Below are 24,457 nucleotides of genomic sequence, written 5' to 3'. Positions count from 1 at the left end.
AGCGGTTCTCAACCTTCTGGCCCTTTAAATTCAGCTCCTCATGTTGTGACCCAACCATAAAATTATTTTCGTTGTTACTTCATAACTGTAATGTTGCTACTGTTATGAATCGTAATGTAAATGTCTGATATGCAGGATGGCCTTAGGCGACCCCTGTGAAAGGGTCGTTCGACCGCCAAAGGGGTCGCGACCTACAGGTTGAGAACCCCTGCTCTAATTGGTGTATGACCTCGGTGCAATTAAAATAAGTAGGTGTGTGTTGCGTGCTGTTGAGTCAGCTCCGCTCCTGGTGTCCCTGGGAATCCACAACGCCCAGGCCTCAGCAGCCTGCTCAGCTCCTGTAAACTCCGGCTCTGCTGCTTTGATGGAGCCGATCCATCGCATACTTGTTCTTCCTCTTTTCCTGCTGCCTCCTGTTGGTCCCAGCATCACCGTCTTTTCCCGAGAACCCTGCCCTCTCATGACGTGCCCAAAGCAGGACAGCTTCAGTCTTGTTGTTACAGAAAAACCGGGCCAGAACCAAACAGCGCTCTGAGAGTTTGGAGTTACACTTTATTCACCGCGGCGGGCTTAGGGAAATGAATCCAAATTCTAAGCAAAGCTATAAGCAGAACTTCCCTTTTTATGGAAGAGCCAGCCCTCTGTGCGCTTGCTGGCGGTGGCCTTGAAAACTCCACAGTTCTATCCAATTAAAAAATGCACCTGGCATGGCATTGGGTGTCTCTAGTCTCTGGCCTACAAGGTCAGACAGCTAAGTTTATCTCCCCCACTCTTCAAGCAGGCTAGAAAGCAAAGTTACTTTTTTTCCGGAATTAGATAGAGGCCGTCCAAAGAATAGCAGAGAATTCCAAACAGTAGTTTTACAGATTAGGGGTTTTCCTTCACATTGTCATCTTTGCCTCCAGCAATGTTCCCAGTTTCATTTGCGCTAGGACCTACGTATTCATCTTTCTGGTGTCCAGGGTGTCGGTGGAGCTCTCCTCCCTCACCGTCTTTCAGATGAAACACCATTGTTTCCCATCAGCCCTCAGCACTGGCCAGCGTTCACATCCGTGCCTAGTAATTAGGAGTATGAGGGTGTGGATGACCTTAGCCTTGGTCTCCGACCACGCACCTCTGCTCTTGACCTTTCCTAATTCTTCCATCAGTGCCCTGTGAGTCTCAGCCTTCTCCTGGCTTCTTGGCTCCATTTAAATTGACAACTGAACCTACGTAAGCAACGTCTTTAACAATTTCGTTGTCTTCATCGCCTTTGTTAAAATTGCCTATTTTTGTCTGTAATAGTGATTTTTTTTCTATTAAATGCAGCTCTGCTTAGGCTCTCTCTTCTTTCACTTTTGTCACAAGTCATTTCAGATCATTGCTACTTTCTGCCACTAAGATGGTGTCATCAGCATATCTTAAGTTCTACTTCTTCCACCAATTTTTACTCCTTCCTAAGTCTGGTCCACTTTTTCATATACCATGTCCTGTGTGCATGTTAAACAAGTAAGGAGGTAAAATGCACCCTGGTCTGACACCTTGGTCTGTAGGAAACCATTCTTTCTCTCCATTTTCTGTCTTGAGAGTGGTTGGCTGTTCGCAATAGAAACAACTTTGAAACCCAATGTTCTATTACATTCTACCTACGAGACTTGAGTTCCTGGCTCAATAACAGCAGTGGCAAGAAAATGACAGAATGAATGAATGAAGCTCGCCCAGGGAAAGGCATGTAACAGAGCCCATTTTAATTGAGCCTGATATTTGTCACCAAATTTCATAAGACAGAAAGTAATACAGACTCGTAAGATTTAGGTCAGATTTTTGCTGGGCCAGATTTCCCATTTCAGCGTGTGCTCTCTATAGATTTGTCTTTTCTGGACATTTCACATAAATGGGGTCATATAGTACATAGTCTTTTGCGTCTGGTAAAAGTCTGTTAAAAGTACAATGTTTAGGAGAAATTCTAATATTTGTCTATTTTCTATTCCATTGATATTTACTTTTCTCTTTATTAATTCCTTTTATTTATTTTGGCTTAATTGGTGTCCCCCCCCCCCCCAGATTCTTAAGATGGGAATTTATAGAATTGATTTGAAAGCTTCTTTTCTAGCATTTATAGCTACAGAGCTCTTTCTAATCTAAGCACTATATTTTTATCGTCATTTTGACATATTTTTAAAAATTTCCTGTGATTTCTTCTTTAACCCATGGGTGTTTTAGAAGTTTATTGTTTAATACACATACATTTGGGGATTTTCTAAATACTTTGTTGATTTCTAACCTTTTTCCAGTTGTGTTGAAAGAACACATTCTATAAAATTTCCGTTTTTTGAAATCTATAGAGACGTAATATTTTGGCCTGGCATGTGGTCTATCTTGAAGGTTTCGTGTGTATTGGGAAGAATGTATATTCTGCGGTTGTGGATGTAATAATCTCTGAAAATCGTTGGCCTCAAGGTGATTGGGAGGGAGTGCTGTTCAGATTTTTTAATCGGATTTTCTATATATTGATTTTTGTGTGTGTGTTTCTATCACTGAGAGGCCAGTGTTGAGAACCTCTGGTTATAACTGGACATGTCTGTCTGTGCTCCTGTTTTAACCGTGTTCCCTCATTTATTTTCCTCTGTGGTTATTTCTGCCAGCTTCATCTTTTACATCCATATTTAAGTGAGCACTTAACCAGTCCCTTTATAGCTTGAATCGATGTCCAGTGTGACTTCAGGTTGTTCAGAAATTTTTGTTTTATTTTAAAGCTGAGTTGTTTTAATGTTACTAGGAAAATTGAGATAGAAATACAGCCTTTTAGAATTAGAAGACCTATGCCTAAGTTTGGTTTCCTTATTATAAAATGGGGATAATAATATTTACTTTAAAGATTTGTTGTGAAGACTAAATGAGCTAACTGATTTTAAAGAGCTTTGTAAAAAGTGATGATGATGATGATGGTGATGATGATGATAACAGATAAGGTTTACTGAGTGCTTACAGTGTGCCAGACATTCTTCTGACATATATTAACTCCTCTAATGCTGAGGTCCAACCCCAGCAGGTCCAGGGGTCCCCAAAGGTGTGGACGGAGTCGGTGAAGAAGGAATGACACTGAGACAGTGTTCAGTTGATCAGCAGCCTAGCCAGGATCTCTAGCCAGGATCTCTAGCCAAGTTCTGTTCAGGATCTCCAGCGAAGTTCTGGTTAGGATCTCCAGCGAAGTTCTGGTTTGGATCTCCAGCCAGGTTCTGTGTCCATGTTCTCTTGCTAGGTTCTCCAGCCAGGTTCGGTCACCAGAGTCTGTAGCCAGGTTCTTCAGCCAGGTTCTGGCTAGGTTCTCCAACCAAGTTCTGTAGCCAGGTTCAGTCACCAGGTTCTAGTCAGGTTCTCTTGCCATGTTCTATCCAGGTTCTGTAGCCAGGTTCTGTCTCTAGGTTCTTCAGCCAGGTTCTCTCGCTAGGTTCTGTCTCTAGGTTCTGTGGCCAGTTTCTGTCCAGGATCTTTTGCCATGTTCTCTCGCTAGGTTCTGTGTCTAGGTTCTGTGTCTGTGTTCTTTGGCTAGGTTCTGTGTCTGTTCAGAAATTTGATATGTAAAAGCTGCATGTGGAGATGCTCCCCACTAGAATTTATTTCCTCCGCCGGAAAACTGAACCAAAATGCGCTTGCTGGCGGTTGTCATTTACGTGACCGCATTCGTGTTGCATATCTGATCCTGCTCTGCGTCTCCTGCAGCGGCAGCTGGGACGGGCTTGCTCGGCGACTGGCACCTGCCAGGGAACTAATGAGGAAAGATGTCACCAAAGCAAAAGGTTGTCATGGCTTGATAGACCCGCTGTGCACAAATGCTGAAATCACTTTTGCAAAATAAGGTTTTAATGAAGCAGATTTATTTCCAAGGCAGGATGTCTTGGTGCCATGGCAGTTCCATCTCTTCTCTTTCCTTGTCATTTAGCCCTTCATAGCTCTCTGGTGGTGGGAGAGCTTCGACTTCGTATATGAAGCCCTCCCCCTTACCTTTCTTATCCTTATCTGTTTCTCATTACATCTTTTGAAAACAAATCTTGCTTTTTGTTGGGAGGTTTATTTTGTTGTTGTTGTTGTTGGGGTTTTTTGTCATTTACACATTGGACTTAATAGTCTTATTTTCCTTTTTTTGTCATTTCAGTTACAGAAAAACGATCTTGCATAGTGGGTACTAGCGTAGACCGTAGAGCCAGATGGCCTTGGTGAAGTTACCTAACCTTTCTGAGCCTCAGTTTCATCATCTGTGAAACGGAGTTGTTAATGGGATTTTGGTTAGATACCTGTTAGAGCACATAGAATAGTACCTGGCACATGGTAAGAGCCATACTGGCTTTTTTGTTATCATTACTGCTTTTCTGTACTGACTTGTTCTAATACCTAATTTTTAGCTTTCAAGTATTGATTTATAAATAATAGTCACGGTTTATTATTATGCATTGTATTAAAAGTGTATAAAAATGATTTTCCATGAAGAGTTAGTAGGTTTAGAGATAAATAACATTCATTTGCCACATTCTGGACATAATTATAAAATATCAGAGCTAATGGAACCTTGATATCACACAGGCTCCTTCCTCATTTTCTAAAGAGGGAATTCGGCTCTGTAAATGGAATGAGGGGCCTCAGCCCTCTGTTAATACTGACACTAAGACCAGGGTGTGACTCCCAGGCCAATGAGCGCTCTCTATTATAATTTGAATGATGTAGTGGCCCTCCATGGTTTTGGCTAAACAAAAATGAGCCAATTCACAAACTTTTCCCACAAAACAAGGCAGTGAACATACTGTCCAATCGGGTTTGCTGAGTTCTTGGTCCACCTGCTGCTGCAAGCTTAGAAGTGCATCCCATCAGTAGGAACAGTGGCTGACATCTTGGTGAAGAGGGCAGACCAAGCCAAGAGAAGGTCTTTTGTTCCCTCCTTGTATTGGTTTCTTGTTGTCATAGCAACAATGCCACAAGTTTACTTGCTTAACACACACAGCCATGTATTGTCGTACAGTCCTGATGTTGCAGGGCTGTCTTCCTTCTGAAGGCTTCCGCTTCCTTGCCTTAAAAACGCAAGCGAACAGCTTATAGGAGCCGCTGCCTTCTTTGGGTGGGGCCCCTTCCTGTCGTTCCAAACTCTTGTTTTTGTCGTCTCCTACTACTCTGACCCCCCACCTCCCTCTTACGGGAACCTTGTGACTGCATTTGGCCCACTTGGGTACTCTCCCCTCTCAGGGTCCGTCATCACATTCGCGAAGTCCCTTTTTCCATGTAAGGTAATGTTCACAGTTTCCAGGAATTTAGGACGTGGACATCTTTGAGGAAGGTGCATTATTCATTCTTCCACATTCCCCAAAGCCATGAAAATGAGAGTTGAGTCTTTTACTATTTATTTATTTATTAGATATATTTTTATTGATTTCAGAGAGAAAGGGAGAGGGAGAGAGAGAGAGAAACATCAATGATGAGAGAGAGTCCTCGATCGGCTGCCTCTTGCATGCCCCCCACTGGGGACCAGGCCTGCAACCTGGGCATGTGCCCTTGACCAGAATCGAGCCCCGTCCCCCTGAGTCCGCAGGCCAACATTCTATCCACTGAACCAGACCAGCTAGCATGAGAGTCAAGCCTTTTAAATAAATCACATAGTGGGAATATATCAATACAGTGGTCTCCTCTCTCTGTGGATCTAAGTGCTAAACATAGGAGGATCCAGGAACCAGTGTGGGCTCAGGGGAGCTGGGACGAGTTTGTTTTTAAGATACTCCCATATACACAATTTTCTTAGGAATATAATTCAAAACGAGTGCTCTGAATACAGAGTCCCTTCCGGCTTTTGGAAGAAAAAGTTTAATTAAAGCATTCGCCTCTGTCATATTTGAGAAGTCCCCAGCCTATATCTCATCCGAGCACAGAACTGTGAGTTGGCTCGTCATACTCATCTGCAAAACTTGTGCAGCGTCGCTCTCCTTGTGGGCACAGCCAAACTCCAGGGGCTCGCGGTCTTGGGGCCCCTTATGAGGGGGAGGCGCAGATGAAGAGCAGAGGCCAGAGCTCCCGGACAGAGGGAGTGCAGAATTGGCAGTGCCAGTGCCGGAGGAGGAGGCGGCCAGGGAAAGGCGCTGGCCCCGTGCAGACTCCCAGGGCCTCTAATGGGGGGCTGGACTAACAGAGGCAAAGACCTGCCCTGAGATGGTTCATCGGCTTGAAACCCGAGGGATGTTTGGACATGTTTTTGCAGGAGCCGTTTCTGTGTGGGTGGCTGCTCATTACCCTTCGGCCGGAAGAGGTCGAGCGAGCTTGGAAGCTGGGGCTCAGACCCCGCAGTTCACAGGTGCCTCCATGTCCCCGGTCAGTGTGTCCGAGACCAGCACGGCCTCGGTCACCCTCCATGTCTTTCTATTTAAAAAGCAGACCTGAGACTCAGCTGCTGTGGCTGATTCTGGTTTTGCTGGCTAAGTGCTGATCAGTGTGGGACAGAACAGCTTCCCACATCGCTTCTCCCCTCCTCTGCCGCGCTGTCTGTTGAGTCGACGTGAATGAGCCCTAGTGGGCACCACCCCGTTTTTGTGTGTGTAGATGTCAACTTATCTAGAAGGAAGCTCTGTTTGGGATTCAGAGTGTTCTGTCCAAATCATTAATGACAGAAATATGAAGTGTTTTCAAAAGCTTGGCATTTCAAAATGTACTCATACCATCTCGCTGCTCCCAACAGATTTTGAAAATGTAATAATAAGGACACAGTGACTGGAGCTGGAGCTGGGAATAGCTCATGCACATTAATATTCTCAGAACATTAAACACTTGAAAATAACTTGGGGGTGGAGGGTGACTCCTTTAGAGATTTGCATATAATTAATACAAAGTAATTCTTGTATTATTTTGAGTTGGTTATAATGAATGCAAATAGTTGCTGGGTTATTTGGCTTCACGAATGTTGGCTTCCCTTAGAGGTGTTAGGACGGAGTATGAAGAAGTTGTTTTGCTGGCATTTGAGCAGAGGACAGGGAGACAGCACCACGCTCTCCCAGATGCTGTGCTGGCTTTGCTGGCACTGCCACTGTTGGGAAGGAATGTTTTAGGTCCTATTTCATTTCTAATCTCACAAGCACCTTCCCTGACAGCCGGTGACGTCAGGGTGCCCAATCAGGGCGTGGCGTTGGGTGCCCGTCTTTTCCCGTAGCCGGCGGGGGAGAATGCCATCCCAGCCTTGCCCTCCTTCCTCTTAGACGGAATGAAGGTCAGGTTCACTGTTGCTCCCCAGCTGTTCAGTCTGAATCAAGCAGCAGGGACATGGGGACCTAGGGTCTGCCTCCGCCTTCTGAAGAGCCACTGATCCCATAGCTGGACCTCACCAGTACTCGGCCCCTTGCCCTGTACCTTGGACCATCTACAACATGTCACCAAGTCTTCGTGGGCCCCCCCAAAGGAAAACATCTCTCTCTTAAAGACTATGTTGTACAGCCCCCCTACCCTGTCTGCAGCTCTCGAAAGCCAGGGGCTGACTCCTAGCCCATGAGTGATGCGGTCTCACTCGGAGGGGAAGGCCTGTGGCCGTAATGCCCATGTTTCAATAATTGGTTTTCTGTACCGCGTGCCACTGATGGTATGAGCTGTCGGACCTTGCCGCTTGATAAACTGGGCAATAATAATTCATTTCGCTTTCCGTCAGCTGTACTTACCTTCAGCTTTGTGGCTTGCACCAGTTTTTGCCACAAGGAGTAAACTGTATAGTTTGGTTTTTCTCTGCCTTTAGTGACAACTTCAGTTGCATTTGTAGTCTAAGAACTGCTTTGCCCTCATCTGGGGAAACCAGATCGATTTACTGGAAAGGAGAGGGGGTGCGTTGTTTGAATGCCTCTGCTTGGCAGAGTTTCCGTCTGATCGATCTTCATGAGAACTGGGATGAGTGGATTGCAGGCGCAATAGCATCCAGTTTATAGTACATGTCAGACTTCCTTACCATGCTCACCCCCTCCCCCATCTGCTTGTGTAAAATATTTATATTTGAAGATCACTTTTTCTAGAACATTCAGACTATCTGTGCCTAAGTCCTATTCACCATTTAGGCTTATAACATGGTTCATGTTGTATTTTCGCCACATTTACATCTGAATCAGTTTTGTGAATTTCAAGTTTAATTCTATGTAACAGTAACAATAGAAATGTCATACTTAAATATAAGCAATAACACACCCCAAGATGTGGAAATGAATTTGTGACAGACTACGTCAAACTAAAAGTTAACGAAGACCAACCCTTCATATGAGGTTTGCAGAGACAAAATGATAGAAGCTGGCCATTTCTCAATGTCCAATTCTTTTTTTTTTTTTTTTTTTTTTGTCCAAAAATATTTGAGTTGCATACTCTGTGTAAGGCACTCTGTTAGAATTGTGTACAATAATTCTAAAACTCAAATACACGCACACACGTCCTCTATGTTGACAAGCAAAATCAGATAAATTTTTAGGTAGATATATTGCCTTATAAGTTTGTGGAATGGGATAATCAGTTCTTGCTGAAAAGATCGGAATAGATACATCTTCATGGAACACGTAGCATTTACCCTTAGCCTTAATGGGAGCGAGTGATGACAGGACAATAAATGAGTGGACTGTGAAAAGTCCAATAAAAGTAGAGTTTGTGTTGAGAGACCAAAACAGAGATGGTAGGATATATATTTGGGGAAATTTGAATAGTGTATAGAGTTCATGCAGAAATATGACAAGCCATTAAAAAAATGTTTAATCTGAAACAGCCATAGTTCTGAATGACAGGGTAAGGATCTGGGATGTAGTGAGCTCATCTGACATGGCTGTCTTCTTCTAGATTTATTCATGAGAAAGAAATTCACTTCTGTCTCTTATATGGTACTGTTATTTTAAGTTTTCTGTCAAAGAAAAACCTAATCCTAAAATAACACAGAGAAAAAACACCTTATTTATAACTTCATCAAATTGTTACCAGGATAGACTTGTTTTGAAAGACTACAAGAATCAAATTGGGACTAAGTGGTAAATTTACAAATAATCAGATATTATTTCATAGATTACTTACTGAATTTCTGCTATGTGTCAGATACTGTGGTAGGCATCAAGAATACAGTGTAAGCTAAACTAAAATGGCAGGGTCTTCCTAAAATGCTCTGTTTGATTAAGAGTAAATATTTTAATAAGGTAATTGTTTGTTTTTTTTTTTTTTTTTTAATTAAATCTTTATTGTTCAGATTATTACATTTGTTCCTCTTTTTTTTCCCCCCATAACTCCCCTCCTCCCAGTTCCCGCCCCACCCTCCGCCCTCACTCCCCACCCACTGTCCTCATCCATAGGTGCACGATTTTTGTCCAGTCTCTTCCCGAATCTCCCACACCCCTTTCCCCCCCAGGAATAGTCAGTCCATTCCCTTTCTATGTCCCTGATTCTATTATAATCAACAGTTCATTCTGTTCATCAGATTATTTATTCACTTGATTCTTAGATTCACTTGTTGATAGATGCATATTTGTTGTTCATAATTTGTATCTTTACCTTTTTCTTCCTCTTTCCCTTCTTAAAGGATACCTTTCAGCATTTCATATAATCCTGGTTTGGTGGTGATGAACTCCTTTAGCTTTTCCTTATCTGTGAAGCTCTTTATCTGACCTTCAATTCTGAATGATAGCTTTGCTGGATAAAGTAATCTTGGTTGTAGGTTCTTGGTATTCATCACTTTGAATATTTCTTGCCACTCCCTTCTGGCCTGCAAAGTTTCTGTTGAGAAATCAGCTGACAGTCGTATGGGTATTCCCTTGTAGGTAACTGAGTTTCTTTCTCTTGCTGCTTTTAAGATTCTCTCTTTATCTTTTGCTCTTGGCATTTTAATGATGATGTGTCTTGGTGTGGTCCTCTTTGGATTCCTTTTGTTTGGGGTTCTCCGCGCTTCTTGGACCTGTAAGTCCATTTCTTTCACCAGGTGGGGGAAGTTTTCTGTCATTATTTCTTCAAATAGATTTTCAATATCTTGCTCTCTCTCATCTTCTGGCACCCCTATAATTCTGATGTTGGTACGCTTGAAGCTGTCCCAGAGGCTCCTTACACTATCCTCGCATTTTTGGATTCTTTTTTCATTTTGCTTTTCCGGTTGGGTGTTTTTTGCTTCCTCGCATTTCAAATCATTGACTTGATTCTTGCGCTCCTCTGGTCTGCTGTCGGGAGTCTGTATAATATTCGTTATTTCAGTCCGTGTATGCTTAATTTCTAGTTGGTTCCCCAATATAAGATCGAGGGTCTTATTAGTTTTCTTGTAGATCTCATTAAGTTTATCGGCGGCTTCTAAACAGTTCTTGAGAGACCTTAAAAGTGTGGTTCTGAACTCTATATCTTCCATTGACAATTTTGTCCTGTTTCTTTGTCTCCGCATTTTGTTATGCTTCCTTGGTGCACCCCCTAGTGGTCTTTGTTCACAGTCTTATAGTTAAATCTTGATTGTTGTAGCTAATTCCAGGGAGGGTTTGACCTCCAGGCCAAGTGGCTATGAGAATCAGCTGTGTCAGCAGTGAGAGAACTTCTGTCCTCTAGGGAGGTGCTAATCTGGCGTTTGCCTGAGGCTATCCGGCAAATGCCTGTGTGCAGGGCTTGGGCGGGGCGGGTCGCACAGGATCAATAGGGTGGGCCGGAGAGAGCAGTTATGGCGGCTCTCAGTCCTGTCCCCAGGGGCTCTGCCTCTCTGAGTCCCAGCACCCGCTGCAAAGCTCAGAGAGAAAGCTGCACTCGCTCTGACCGAAGCCAGACAGTCCCGCTTCTCCCGTTTGAGTCAGGGTCCCTAAAGACTCGCCCGGATCTGGAGCTCAGAGTCTGCGACTCCCTCCGGATTGAAAACGCCAACCGCGCCCTCCGCCGCCAGCCCACTCCACGCACTCCGCACCTCAGAATTTGACCTCAGCACTGCGCCTCCTCTGAGTTTCCGTATGCGTTTCTCTTTCCTCCCAGTTGTAGGACCTCCACTCAGGCAGCGTTCCTGTGGTTCTGGGTGATGTCCCTTCCGTTTTTTGGCTTCACTTTTGAAGTAGTTGTTCAAAGCAGCAAACTCCAGCGTTAACCTATGCCGCCATCTTGGTTCTCCCGGTAATTGTTTGTTTTTTCAATGTCCAATTCTTTAAATCACAGTTAATCTCGCATTTTAATTTTTTTGGAATACCGCAGAAAAAACATGCTTTATCCTCTAGAAATGACCCAGTGACTTGTAGAGCCCGGGGTGGTTCCTGATCCTTAGCATGAAGAGCTGGACCTTCGAGCAGAACCTGGGACAGTCTGTTCCCACGCCGCCCGCTTCCCTCCATGGTGGGGAGTCCTCCGCCCTAGCGAAGCCTGACCCTGTAGGATGTGTTTCCAAAGTGTAGTTTCGCTTAACACGTACCTTCCTAGTCCCCATCCCAGGCCCCTGAGCAGCCTCTCTGGGGTGAGCCCTGGGAACCTGCAATTTACGAAACTGTCCCACGTGTACCTGGTACACAGCAGAGTTGAAGGGCTGCTTAGCATTTATGCATCGTGGAGACCTGCTCTGTTGGGTTTCTGGGACACATTATTTTTATGTTATGGTGACTGTTTTGCCCTTCTCCTTTTCACCCTCAGGACTGGTCCATCATGTCTGTAACCTGTTCACCGAAACGGCCACACTGTGCTTGGACGTGGACAACAAAAACAACAACGAGACGGCAGCCGCGCTGCTCTGCTCCCTGCTGGACGTGCTGCACGGCATGCTGACCTACACGTCTGGGGTCGTGCGGCTGGCCCTGCAGGTAGCCCCTGTCAGTCTCTTCTTGCTAATCTGCCTCTAAAGTGTCTTTACTTTTCAGAAAGAACTTAGGTCCTGTAGAGAGAGACTATCAAATAAGCCATCTTTGGTGACCAGTGCCAAGAACAGATCATGTGATTACAAAATCGGAAAGGAAAGCGGGAGGGGCCTCAGCAGAGACTTGACGAGCTCTAATCGGGGAACCGTTCCTGGCTGAGACCAGTAGCCCTGCGGGCACCCGGGGCTGGCCAAGCAGTGCGCAGCCTTTCCTGCCCACGGGTGGGCCCAGCCGCCCCAGTGGGAAACAGCTTGCCAGGAGCAGTGGGTCGAGATTTTAGGCCCATGCATCCATTCATACACACACATGTTTATATACACATATACACACATCCATAACGCAACATGTAAACAAGTACTTGCTCTCCCTTTTGACCAGTAACATGGAATTGCAGGTGGATTTGAGACTTAGAAGTGTATTCAGTCCACGTGCCCCAAACTGTACTGTGCTCTACGAAGGAAGGGGGCGTGGGTTTGTTAAGTACTTTCCATGTTAGGTGCCTCCACATGCCTGTTTCATGTACTGCTCTCTCTCTGACTGAGTCAGCTGATACTTAGGTCGCATGAAAGCACACAGCTGATATGAATCCACTGTTACACTCCGAATCCTGGTAGAATGGCAAGGGGCGTATGTTGAGTGATAGCCTGTTGGCTTGAGTAGATGCAGAAGCTAGCGGGGAGACCAGACTGTTTTGATACCTCGCCAAGAGCCAGCGTAGCAGAGCCAAGAATGACTCCCGCGAGCCCGGTTTAGGCTCTGTTACTCATCATTGTGATCACTGGTAACTTTTTCCTCCAGCGAAGCTGCTCGAGTGTTTAGCCTCTCTAGTGTGGTTGATAAGTCATTCCAAGATCTCCTCGACAGACATGGTCGTTCGTGTTTACCGCACACTCGTAAAGCCAGTAGGTGAAAATGGCCTCGGAACTGCTTAGCTGTTTTCTGTGCTCATCTGGAATCTTCCTGAATGAACAGTAGAGCATTGTTCAGTACTTATGGAATCCTGAATTAAGGTTTCTCCTCTCGTGTCTCTTCAGAGAATAGCTGTTCTTATTTCAGTGTCTGTAGGAGTTTTATGTAAATCTTCAGGATGTGGTTGCTAGTTATGTTCACAGATACGTTGATGATATCAATCTGTGAAAGAAATATTTTGTGGATTGTAAATATAAAAGGGATCAGGCCCAGCCAGTGTGGCTCAGTGGTTGAGCATCAACTCATGAACTAGGAGGTGGTTCAATTCCCGGTCAGGGCACACGCCCGGTGTGGGGCTTGATCCCCAAGTAGGAGAGCATGCAGAAGGCAGCCAGTCAATGATTCTCTCTCATCGTTGATGTTTCTCTCTCCCCTTCTCCCTTCCTCTCTCTAAAATCAATAAAAACATATTTTAAAAAATTTTCTTTAAGGAATCAGAAGTTGAGAAATTCCAGAGCAACAGAAATCTCTTATTAGAAGTGATTATTAGGTTGATAGTCAAGGTTGTTTAAAAGAAAACTCCTTAATAGAATTATATTCTAATTCTTTCTTTCTTTGCTAGTGTACCAGTAGATCACTGTTTTTAATTTTCTCATTTTCTTCAACACCACTGCATACTTGACCGCTGTCGTCTTTCTAAATCCTCTGCTATATCATCTGCCATGTATTGCTTTTGGCTTCACTCCCGACTTTGATCTGCAGGGCACCTGGCGTCAGTCTGAGAGAGGGGAGTCCTTGAGGCTGAGTGAGGGGAGAGGGTTGGGAAGAGAAACAGTGTGCTCCAAAGACACCGTCTCCTGGAACACGGAGCCGTCTGTACTGTCCGAGCCACCAGCCACCTCTCCCATCGTACACACGCTCCACACCGGAGAGTCTCCCACATTCCTAAACGTCTAACGCAGTGGTTCTCAACCTTCTGGCCCTTTAAATACAGTTCCTCATTTGTGACCCCACCATAAAATTATTTTCGTTGCTACTTCATAACTGTCATGTTGCTACTGTTATGAATCGTCATGTAAATATCTGATATGCAGGATGGTCTTAGGCGACCCCTGTGAGAGGGTCGTTTGACCGCCAGGTTGAGACCCACAGGTTGAGAAGGGGTTGTGACCCACAGGTTGAGAACCGCTGGTCTAACGGGAATGTCTCTGAAGTGGAGGAATCGGGGGATTGAGGACTGACAGTGTTTAAAATGACAGTAGCGCTTGGACTTATGAAGCACTTTTCTTTTTCAGGGAGGAGAGGGACATGATGCAGGAATGTGTCCCAGGAAAGTAGGGAGTGGAGGGAGGCAGGTGTCAGAATCTCCCTTAGGAGTTCAGCCCCTACCCCCGCCTGCCTTGTGATGCAGAATTGGTCCTGCCTTACATGAACCTCCTGCCAGCAAAGTACCGCCACCCTCGTCCTGCTGTGCCAGCTCCAGACCTGGGCGTCATCCTTGCCTTCTTTTTCTTGTTCCACATCTGACCTGTCACAAAATAAATGGAGACTTTCACCTTACATACCTAACCCGTCCAACCACTTCTTTCAAACCCTGCTGCTACCACCCAGCTCAGTGTACCGTCCTCTCTTGCCCAGAGTGTAACAACCGGGTGGGTCAAGACCCTTGGCTGGTTAAGGTGAAGAGGCCGATGTTCTCTCTCCAGTAGCGTTTCAGAAGGTGGAAGTAACAGCCACGATTCAGAGAGGTCCCGACCCTGGGATAGTGCTGCCTCTCGTTCTCTGGAACGGAATTCTAGCATTGTTCCCCTTACGGTGCACGTGGTTAAAAGGCAGGCGTCTGATTTTAAAATTCTTCTGAACCAAAGAACGCAGGCAGCTCACGTTCTGTCCATCGGCCTGAGGAGCAGAAGGAAACTTGGCATTTGGGAGAAGGGTCCTGGAGTCCAGGCTCATGCCCTCAGGTGGGGCAGCCTGCAGCCTGGTCTGGCAAAGGTCATCACCCAAAAGCAGTTTTTTTCCTTCCCAGTGAAGTAAAAAAACACAGAGGAAGTATTGAATGAAATATGTGTATTCTCTAGCAAACAAAATTACTAATCAGTGCCTTTTCCAGGGTGAAATTATGCCTGTCTGTGTTAGAAATCCCTGGAATTAGACAGTTCTGTACAACTCCTAAAAGGAGGCACACTTAGAATGAAAGTCACTCGCTTCCCACCTCTGATTTTAATTTCAGTTGAAGCCTATACTTTCTAGACCTTCTCTGAAGACTTTGCATGCAGTATTCTGTTGGACACGTATTCTAGGTGTCCCTTGTGGGTGTGTGTGCCTGCGGAGAAGGAAATACGGCAGGGTGCATTAGGTGTGCATCGTCTAACGTGCAGAACCTGCCCGGGCAGAGGCGCGGGGGATGTGGAGTCGTAGAGCCTCGCTCATCCTCCAGCTTTGTCCCCACGGCATGTGGGAGTTCACACGAACTGCTGTACTTCTCTGCGCGTCAGTCACCTCACCCCAACAATGGGGACAGGAGCCCCTCCTTCAGGCTGGTGTCCCCTGCAGCCTGTGGACATCACTTCCCCAGGGACAGCCCTTATTGGCGCTTTCTCTGTGGACTACCCAGTCTGCCTCTGTGGCCCGAGCTGGTGGTGGCGGCCGTGGTGCACCCTTTGTCATGTGTGCACTTCTGTTCAGGGGGCCGAGGGGGAATACCTCCGCAGCCATGTTTATGTGCCCGGCTCGGGGGAGCTGTCTCCAGGGCCAAGCTGACTAATCTCCAAGACCCCCTCCTCTTCCCTCCTTCAAGGCGCAGAAGTCTGGCTCCGGAGGCGACACTCAGGCGGCGGAGGACCTGCTGCTGCTCAGCAAACCCCTGACAGACCTCGTCAGCCTGCTCATCCCGCTGGTAAGGGCTCACCTGTTCGTGTGTCTCTCCAAACACTGCCGGGGCTGAAGTAATGCTATTTGAATTTCATGATGTCTGGAGACTTCATGCTATTTTAATTCCTTTCAAAACTAGAGCCAGGAGAAATTTCAGAGGCTCATTTGGCTTGGAATGACTACATTTCTACTTTATTTAAAACCAGGTGGCTTAGATGTTTAAGGAAAGCAGAATCTCAGATCCTTCTTAATGAATGTGAGGTTTAAAAAAAACGCAGGAAATGAATTCTGGGAAGGGAAAAAATTTGTTATGGGGATCAGTTCTCTTTCAAAACAGTTTTTGGGGTTGTGCTCAGCAGGCAGGGCTCCCAGAAACAAAGAAGGGGAGCATGTACCCCGTTCCACAGAATTAGGATGAAATAAGTGGAATTAGATAAAAATAGGCGAGGCGACAGAAGACCACGGAATACAGGAAAAGAGCCCAGAGAACGTTGGAGTGTGGGCCAACTTAGAGGACCCACCACATAGACACATGGCCACCCGCCCCGCCCCTCCACCGGCCAGAGCAGCCAGTCAGAGGGCTGGCGGATGGTATTCCACAAATCCCCCTGAAAACCGCTCCAGATTTGGGGATCCAAGGACTAGGTGTGCAGGTGACCAAGGGAACGAATCACTTGTGGCCTCACCCTTCAGTTCTCCAAGGCTGCGAAGGTTTCCCTTTTCTGCCCTCTGGCTTGAAGGAAGGCGAGTGCAGTTCAGAAAACTAATTCTATGGGCTTAATTGCATTCATCAAATAAAGGTTTGGTTTAACCGAGAAAGAAGAAGGTGGGGGAACCAGTCAGTGCTGGCTTATATTAAATAATAACCCATGTGAAATAGAGGGTCTCAGAGAGGCAGTGGGCTCACAATGACGTGAGGGAACAGCCTGAACCCCAGGGGACTGGCCGTGCCCCAGACAGAGCAGGAGGATCTCTGGTGTCGAGCTTGGCATGAAGTTATGGGAAAATAGCAGCAGGAACCACCTGCCCCAGCTCCAGCCTGAGGGCTGGACCCTGGCAGCCAGCTCTCGTGAGGGCAGGAAACGGGAGGTTCCATGGACCAGAGAGAAGGGACTAACACAACCACGTGCTCTTGTATAAAAGACTCAAAACGGCATGTGTGCGTATACTAGTACAGATAGATACAATATATTATGTAGGATGGTAATCGTATTTATAGCAAATAAGATTAAAAATAGTTTAAGAAAGTCAGATGGAGAATTCATTATAGATAAATTTCTAGGACTCTATTTCACACTCATGTTTGTGAAAGTTTTGATGTTTACACATTCTGAGATTTGTTTGCTCTTACTGTTAAACTTATCTTTGGTCTTAATTTCATTGTCTTATGTTATATTTTCTTTCTAAATGTATTCCTGTATTAACTATAAGACTTAATGCACACACACATACACACACACACACAGAAAACCTTTAACAGGACAAAGAGAAGGATGTCCCAGTGGTGAGGAAGAAAGTCCACAGGCACAGATCAACGTAATCAGAAGGGCAGGATGCATACAGGGAGAAATAAGCAGCAGCAACAACACAGTAGTATTGAGATGTGACACATCTTTCTCCTTGCCTGACCAGCCACATGGATAAAAATAATGTAGATCAGGAGTCGACAGACTAGGGCCTGTGGACCAACTCTGGCCCACTGCCTGCTTTTGTAAATAAAGTTTTATTGAATACAGCCACAGGGACAATTTGTTTACACATCGCCTATGGCTGCTTTTGCACCTCAGTGGTGGAGTTGAGTTACAGCAGAATCCTTAAAGCCCATAAGCCTAGCTATTTACTGTCTGGCTTTTTAAATAAAACATGGGTTGACTCCTCTATAAAAGATACAAAAACGTGAGTAAGATCTAATAGAAAACATATCCACCTCTAATAGAAATATAAAACTTGACTAAGACTGTCTAATAGAATTTTATCCACCTCTGCACCCTGAAAATAGAGACTGCACCTTCTGTTCAGGTTTCTGGCAGCATTTTTAAAAAGTTAGCCATACGTTATGTTATAAGAATGTCAATAAATTCCAACGAATTCTTTAACCGTAATACAATTAAACTAGAAGGAAAGTCACAAACAATGGAAGATGCACTGTTAGCAGATACTCCCTGTGAGTACGATCCAAGACTAACACGTTGTGACTGTCAGCCTGGGTCCCATCAGGAGACAGAGACCACACAGCGATGTAAACAGGAGGATTTTCATACAGAGAATGAGTAAGCTATGCCAGGAGAGTAACTGTGAGATGTTAAAGGGACTCTCTGGGAAACCGTTAGCTCAGGGAGAGTGCCCACGGAAGGATAAACTTGACAGGGGCCCCTCCCCAGGGTGCAGGCCAGACCTCACTGGAGAAGGCCTGCTCCAGCCCACAGGCCATGGAGCCATTCGCTGGGGTGCTCAGGCCAGAGCGGGCCATGTCCCTGGACATGCAGGAAGTGACCCTTCAGGGTACAGCTGGATCCCAGCCAGTGGGCAGGTTCTCAGAGGGAAGCAGGTGCTGCTGCTAGTGGGGGGTTTGGAGTGCGCAGTGTTTGCACAGAGAGGACCACAGACATGTGCAAGAGACAGGTAAGGGGGTGCACTTGGGAAGCCTGGAGTGCACTGTACCCATTGGGGAGGTGACAAGGCTGACCACAGGCCAGGCGGGTGAAGGCTGCTGAGGCCCATAGTTAGGTCACATCCCTACCAGATGCCATCGCACCCACACTTGTGACCGACAGTGCAGAGCCCCTCCCTGCAGTGTATTATCCGAGGGTTTTCCAGCTTCCTGCGACTCTGTGCTCATGTTGTTAGTAACTGGCTCATACTTGGGCCCTGATGTATTGGCCGATGTCAGCCCGACGTGCGTGAGCTGGACATGTAGCTGCACACTTATCCCCGGAGTCCTTAGGTTTGAGAGTGGCCTGCAACAAGACCTTTGCAATATGTCTCCTCTGGAAAAGATTAGCACGTTTACAGCTGTGTATAAAGTGGGGAAAAGTAATATGCTATTGGCCAAAGATACATTTTACAGTGGTGGTTAAAAATGTAATAGGTTACCGAGGGCGCAGCTGGAATTTCATTCCCAGAGGGAAAAATAAACAGACTTTTCCTTTTCATCTGACTCAGATAATTTTGGAAGCATTTTGCCTGAAGGCAGGTGAATGAACTTGTTAGCTTTTGAGGTTCTTTCCAGAAACGAAAGTAAACATACTTATCCTTAGGAGATGAAACCCGTCAACCCATAATTTATGACCTGAATTTGTACCATACACCAGAAGGATCACAGTGAAATGTAGGTATGACACCGTGATTCTTAGTCCCTTCTGAGCTGCTTTGAGAATTGGAAAATTCCAAACTCTCTTCTCAGAAAAATGCCTAGAATCACTTATATGCAAATTATGCACACAATTCACTATTTCAGGGGGCTCTTTGAACCCTCAGTTGGGAACTGTGGTATAAGACATGGTGAATGAAGGATTTAACAAGTTGACCATGTCTCCTGAAGAAAAGATAGAACAAGGTAATTGTTTGACCTAAATATTTTATTTAAGAGGAGGAAAAGGGAAGCCAGGCTCTATATCCTAGATACATTTTGTAACAGATAGTTCCTGCAAGAAATTATGCTACAGCCTCCTGCTCCGTCAATTAAATAGATTATTTACAAATTTGTGAGACTTTAAAAAATGTTTTCTTTTTTAAAAATGTATCATGATTCACGTCTTCTAAAGTATGCATATATATATATATATATATATATATATATATATTCTCCCACCATAATGGAATTAAACTTTAAATCAATAAAAGATATTTGGAAAATCCCAAAATATTTGGAACTAAATAACACAGTACCAAATAATCATGGATCAAATAAAAAAGAATTAAATTAGAAAGCATTCCTGAACTGAATAAAAATGCAAACACTACATATCAGAATTTGCTGGATGCTTGTAAAGCAGGACTTGGGGGAGGGAAACTTTTAGCTTTCGGTCACTCTTGTGTTCGGAAAGGAGAAGGGTCTCTGTGAGCTCAGCTTCTGCCTTAAGAGACTAGAAATAGGAGAGCAAATGGCTGTGAGGCTACTGTAGTCAGTAGTGAGGTGTCAGTGCAGAGATACTTTTGAAGGTCACGGATATGTACAGTGTCTTGATGGCGGTACACTTACGTATGTGCCGCTTATGGCGTGTCAGCTATGCTTCAGGAAAACTTACACGAGTCATCTGGGCGTTGCTCTGTTGTTTTCCTTTCTTCCTGAGTCAGGTGCCCTGGCAGTCATTGTGTTTGGTGGCTCTGTGTCTTCGTTTCGGGCTTCCTTCCTATCCAGGTGGTACAGTCACCTCGTTTCTCTCCCGAGTCCCCCAATGCAGACGCGTATCTGATGCCCAGGTGTCCATCGCATGGTGACGCTGGGTTTCATCACAGATCCGGGCCTGAGCCTGCAGGGGATTGGCCCGGGTTCTGTGGCTGTTCAGCAGCAGAGGAGCTGTGCATTAGCTGGAGCCCCAGGGCTGGAACGGCTGCCAGCCTCCTCTTGCGGCCAGGAATCCCAGCCCCCACTCTGTGCCTGGCTTTTCTCCTTGCCCTGGGCGGCAGGGGGGTGGCCCCGATACATTGAAGATCCATTTCCTGGCTGCTCCTTCTGACTGCTTTTGAACTTCAAGCTTTTGTGTGGTCCACAGAGTTATTAATCTGTATCTTTAAATGTTTATTTTGGTTATTATGGAGGTAGTGGTGTGAATTTTGAAGTCTCACCCACTGTCTTGACTGAACTCACATGCCTGTTTAGTTCCTAGCCCTCTCCCTGGCACTTTCCAAGTGCTCAATAAATAATTGTGGGATGCACGAATAAGGCCCCCAAACCCAGGATATTGTAAATCCGGTATATACAGAACTAAATTACAATGTGAGCTGATTTATGTCATGCTCCACATATGTTTATACAAAAGAAGCGAGGGTGGAGTGATTTATACCGAGGGCTGAACTGTATTTCTCAACAGTTTTTTACTTCAAAATAAGTGGCTTCCTGTGCTGTCTCCGCCCACTTTTTTTGGCGGGGGGGGGGGGGGGGGGTTATTGTTACAATGAACATGGATTTCAGAATATGCAATAAAGTTATTTTTATCTTGAAAAAAGTAGACAAATGAACAATGAATGACCCCGACTCTTCCCGAGTTGAGGACCTTTGTTCGGATGTGTCTGTCACCCTCGTCAGGGGGGACCAAGGGGACTTCTGGCCTCTGCCCAGAGTGCGGTGTGCAAGGCGGCGACGTGGGGCTGGCTGCCAGCGCTTTTCCTGCCAAAGGTCCCCGACGCTCTCGCCCTCAGGTGGAAAGAAGTCTCTGGAACATCATTTTAGCTTCATATGCCTTCTACACCTTATCCTTGTTTTGTGAACAGTCAAATTTTCTTTCCTAAATTTGGATTCGAAATCCCAGATTGAAATCGGAGAGGTGACTCCGAGCTTCCCGGGTGATTCGTCCCTCCCACTCTCTTTGCCCGGCTGGCACCGTGGGAAAAGGTCATGCATGTCCACCAGCTCTGCACCCCGAGTTTCTCACCGGAGCTGCTGTCAACAGAATCCACTCGTGACCCTGCCAGGAAAGGCCAGCATACTGTTGTGTTGAGTGGGTGGCCCGCCTGCGGCAGTGCGTTGGCTCTGCTGGGCTATCATGAACTGTTACCTGGTCCTCCAACACAGGCAGGTAGATAGGACTCAGCAGAACATAAAACTTGATGTTGACCTCTAAAATGTTGCTCTTCTGCTTTCAGACTCAGCTCCATGTCTTGGCACCTGTGCCACATCCATGAAATATGAGAATAGCAGTTCCTTGTAGAAAAAAGCATATGTGGGTTTTTGGATCTATATTACTTACGACAATTGCCGATCGTAATTAATTCTCGAGGCCTTGCCTGAGGGAGCTGGCCTGTGCCCCCCTCTCTGCTGAGGACACGTCACCAGCAGCAACCCCGAATCTGATCTCTAAGTACAGTCAGAGAGCATGGCTTCCCGCTCCCCTTCCCAAGCCAGCATCCGGGGCAGTTGGCCCCTGAAATGTCCTTATCCATGACCCCGTGCAGCCAGTTGGCACAGCGCGTAAGGCACCTTTTCACCCACTTCGTTCGAAAGCTTCACCGGGAGTTAAAATGACTGTTTCCTGCCGACAAGCCAGTGGTTGGATTAGAACATCTGTGCCAGCCCCTTCAAGCTCCATCATTTTAAAATTCACTCAAGGGACAATGAAAAATCAGTTTGACATGGGACAGTGTTTTTAAAGTGTATCAACCAGAAATATTCTTAAGGAATATTGGTTGCATGCAGTTCTGTCTTCCCACTCTTAAAGTATCAGTTGGGCTGAAAAGTAACTGTACTCCTATTAAGTACAAAGTTACAGCTTATCCTCACATACAATTTTGTTTAGCAATCTTTGGCTTACCTGGGAGCATGCCTACATGGTCTGGTACAACAGATTAAGAATCATCAGCCTTGATGGGAACTCATCAGCATACTTCTTAGACATCAGTGCATCATCCTTCTGGACTGGAAGCATGTGTGTGTCTTCTAGGTATTTTTATTTCCACTTGGATTGGGTTCCCTAGGGTCATTAGTAGCTACGTTTCCATAGTTTCTGTCTGTCTTTGGATTAAGCCGTCTTCAGGAGCAATAGCGTGGCATCACTCCAGACTCGCATGTGGGATTCATTTCCTGGGGCCATTCTACCTTCAGGGACATGGATGTTGGGCTAAAGGCTTTCAAACACAGCAAAGAGAGACCACTCATTTTACACAGAAGGAAATTTAAGTGTAAATTGTTTGGTTAAGCTAATCCTATCTTTTTTTTTTTTTTTGGTCAGTGTGAATTGGGTAAAATTTTAGACATGTAACTTTTTGTATAATTAGGGTTTAGCTTATAATTAAAGATATACTTTAGGCAAAAATAGGACACTCAGTTCATGTAAATGACACCTCAAAGCTGTTTAGAACGCGGAGACTGAGATAATTACAAAATCCGTCATGCAGAAACACTGCAAATACAGAAAACTCACTGTTTAACCCAGTGATCATTTTCTCTTAATTTATCACTGGAGAAAAATAAATGGAATATTTGAGAATTGAAATCCATTTTCCAGTAGGTCATTGTTTAAAAATTAATTCAAACTAAAACACTTGGACCATTAACCCAGGCAAATATAAAATACTGAAATATGAAACAATAATAGCATAAAGGAATATATTTTCATGCTTTCATGAATATATATTCACATACATAATATCAAAAGGTAAAAATGAAGAAATAGTCTGCCATCCTGATATGTTGGCAGAATAGCTCCCTTCTGAGTTTTTTAAAAAGTGTATTTTTATTGTTAACAGTAACCTTCTGATTTTTTAATGTTTTTGCACAATATAGTACTTTACATTTTTTCCTCCAAATATTTTGCGTTTGACATAGAGATTCGATGTGCTAGTGTCTTATTAAAATCATAACAATTATATATACACATTAAAAGTAATGGGAGGAAGAGGGGACCTATGTAATATCTTCAACAATAAAGGGTTTTTTTTAATTAAAAAAAAGTAACTCAAACTCTTCAGAAGGGTTAAAAAATAAAGAGTAAACATCTTTCTCCACGTCTAGACCCACAGGGGAAAAAAGTATGCTGTTATAATTATATGTATATATGTGTGTATCTACATATATGTGTATAAATGAGTGTATACATGTCCCCTTTTTACATACAAATCTCTAATTTGGTTCCCCCCTTCTCAATGTGTTTGAGGAAAATATAAACCTAACTATTTTTGATGAATGTGGCACTGTATGAATGAATATCCCATAGTGAAGTTGGTTAGCTCCCCTATTAATGGATATTTATTGGGGGGGGGGTTAGTTTTTCTGACAGAGCTACAGCAGATATCTTTGTTAGATACAGTTATGCTTGTTTATAGTTATATGATAATAGAATAAATTCCTAGAAACGGAATTGTTAGGTGGTTTGCTTACTTTTTGTGTGTCAGCCTCACTGCACTGAGGGAGGCCCAGATAGCTGGTAGAACATTATTTCGGGGTGTGCCTGTGAGGGTGCTTCTGGAAGAGATGAAATGGAATCAGACTAAGTGTAGAAAGTTTGTCCTGGCCAATGTGGGGGGTGCATTATCCAATCCACCAAGGGCCTGAATAGGGCAAGACGGCCAAGCTAGGCGGATTTGCTCTCTGCTGGACTCGGGCCGTCTACACCGGCTTCTGGAGCTCCTGGCTCTTGGGTCTTTAGTCTCAGACTAGGACTTAGACCACGGGCTCCCTGGGTCTGGGGTCGGGCAGGAACTACACCACCAGCTTTCCTGGGCCTCTGTGGTGCAAGTGGTGGACTGTGGGACTTCTCAGCCTCCAAATCGTGTGAGCCAGTCCTCCCTGGTAACTCTCTTTCCATAGATGGCCATTGGCGCATTTCTCTGGAGAACCCCATGTAATACGCCGGATAGAGGGTTGTCCGTGTTTAGTTTGGGTCTATATTTCCGAAGTGCCCTCCTCAAAGGCAGAGAGTACCAGTGTCCTCACCGAAAGAGAAGCCGGTTTCCCTGTGTTGCCGACAGCTTCATGGAATTGTAGCATCTTTGCTTCTGATACATGAAGCCTGGTCTGTCTTTGATGTTTTGTGTTTATGTTATTGTGAGTGAAGTTTAGCATCTTTTGTGGGTTAATTAGCCATTTGTGTGTCCTTTTTCTGTAATTGGTTTAGTGTAATCTGCCTATTTTTTCCTACTTAGTTTACCTTTTCTAATGATTTTTAAGAGGTCTTTGTATATTAAGAAGTGTATCCTTTTGTCATAAGAAA

The 24,457-nt window shown here is 44.9% G+C and overlaps 1 protein-coding gene across 3 annotated transcripts in view; it reads left to right on the top strand.

Annotated features, from left to right (window-relative positions):
• ULK4 (unc-51 like kinase 4) overlaps positions 1–24,457 on the top strand; it is a 251,976-nt gene that overhangs the window by 153,346 nt on the left and 74,173 nt on the right. For 2 of the 3 annotated variants that reach the window (XM_036333255.1, XM_036333256.1), the window contains exons 33-34: positions 11,587–11,762; positions 15,517–15,615. In XM_036333255.1, the coding sequence (XP_036189148.1) occupies positions 11,587–11,762; positions 15,517–15,615 (275 nt within the window). The remainder of the gene's footprint in view (positions 1–11,586; positions 11,763–15,516; positions 15,616–24,457) is intronic. The other variant, XM_036333257.1, reaches the window with a different exon arrangement.

Source organism: Myotis myotis, unplaced genomic scaffold, assembly GCF_014108235.1.
Source record: "Myotis myotis isolate mMyoMyo1 unplaced genomic scaffold, mMyoMyo1.p scaffold_m19_p_13, whole genome shotgun sequence".
NCBI classification, from domain to species: domain Eukaryota; kingdom Metazoa; phylum Chordata; class Mammalia; order Chiroptera; family Vespertilionidae; genus Myotis; species Myotis myotis.
This window is presented reverse-complemented; position numbering and strand designations above follow the sequence as displayed.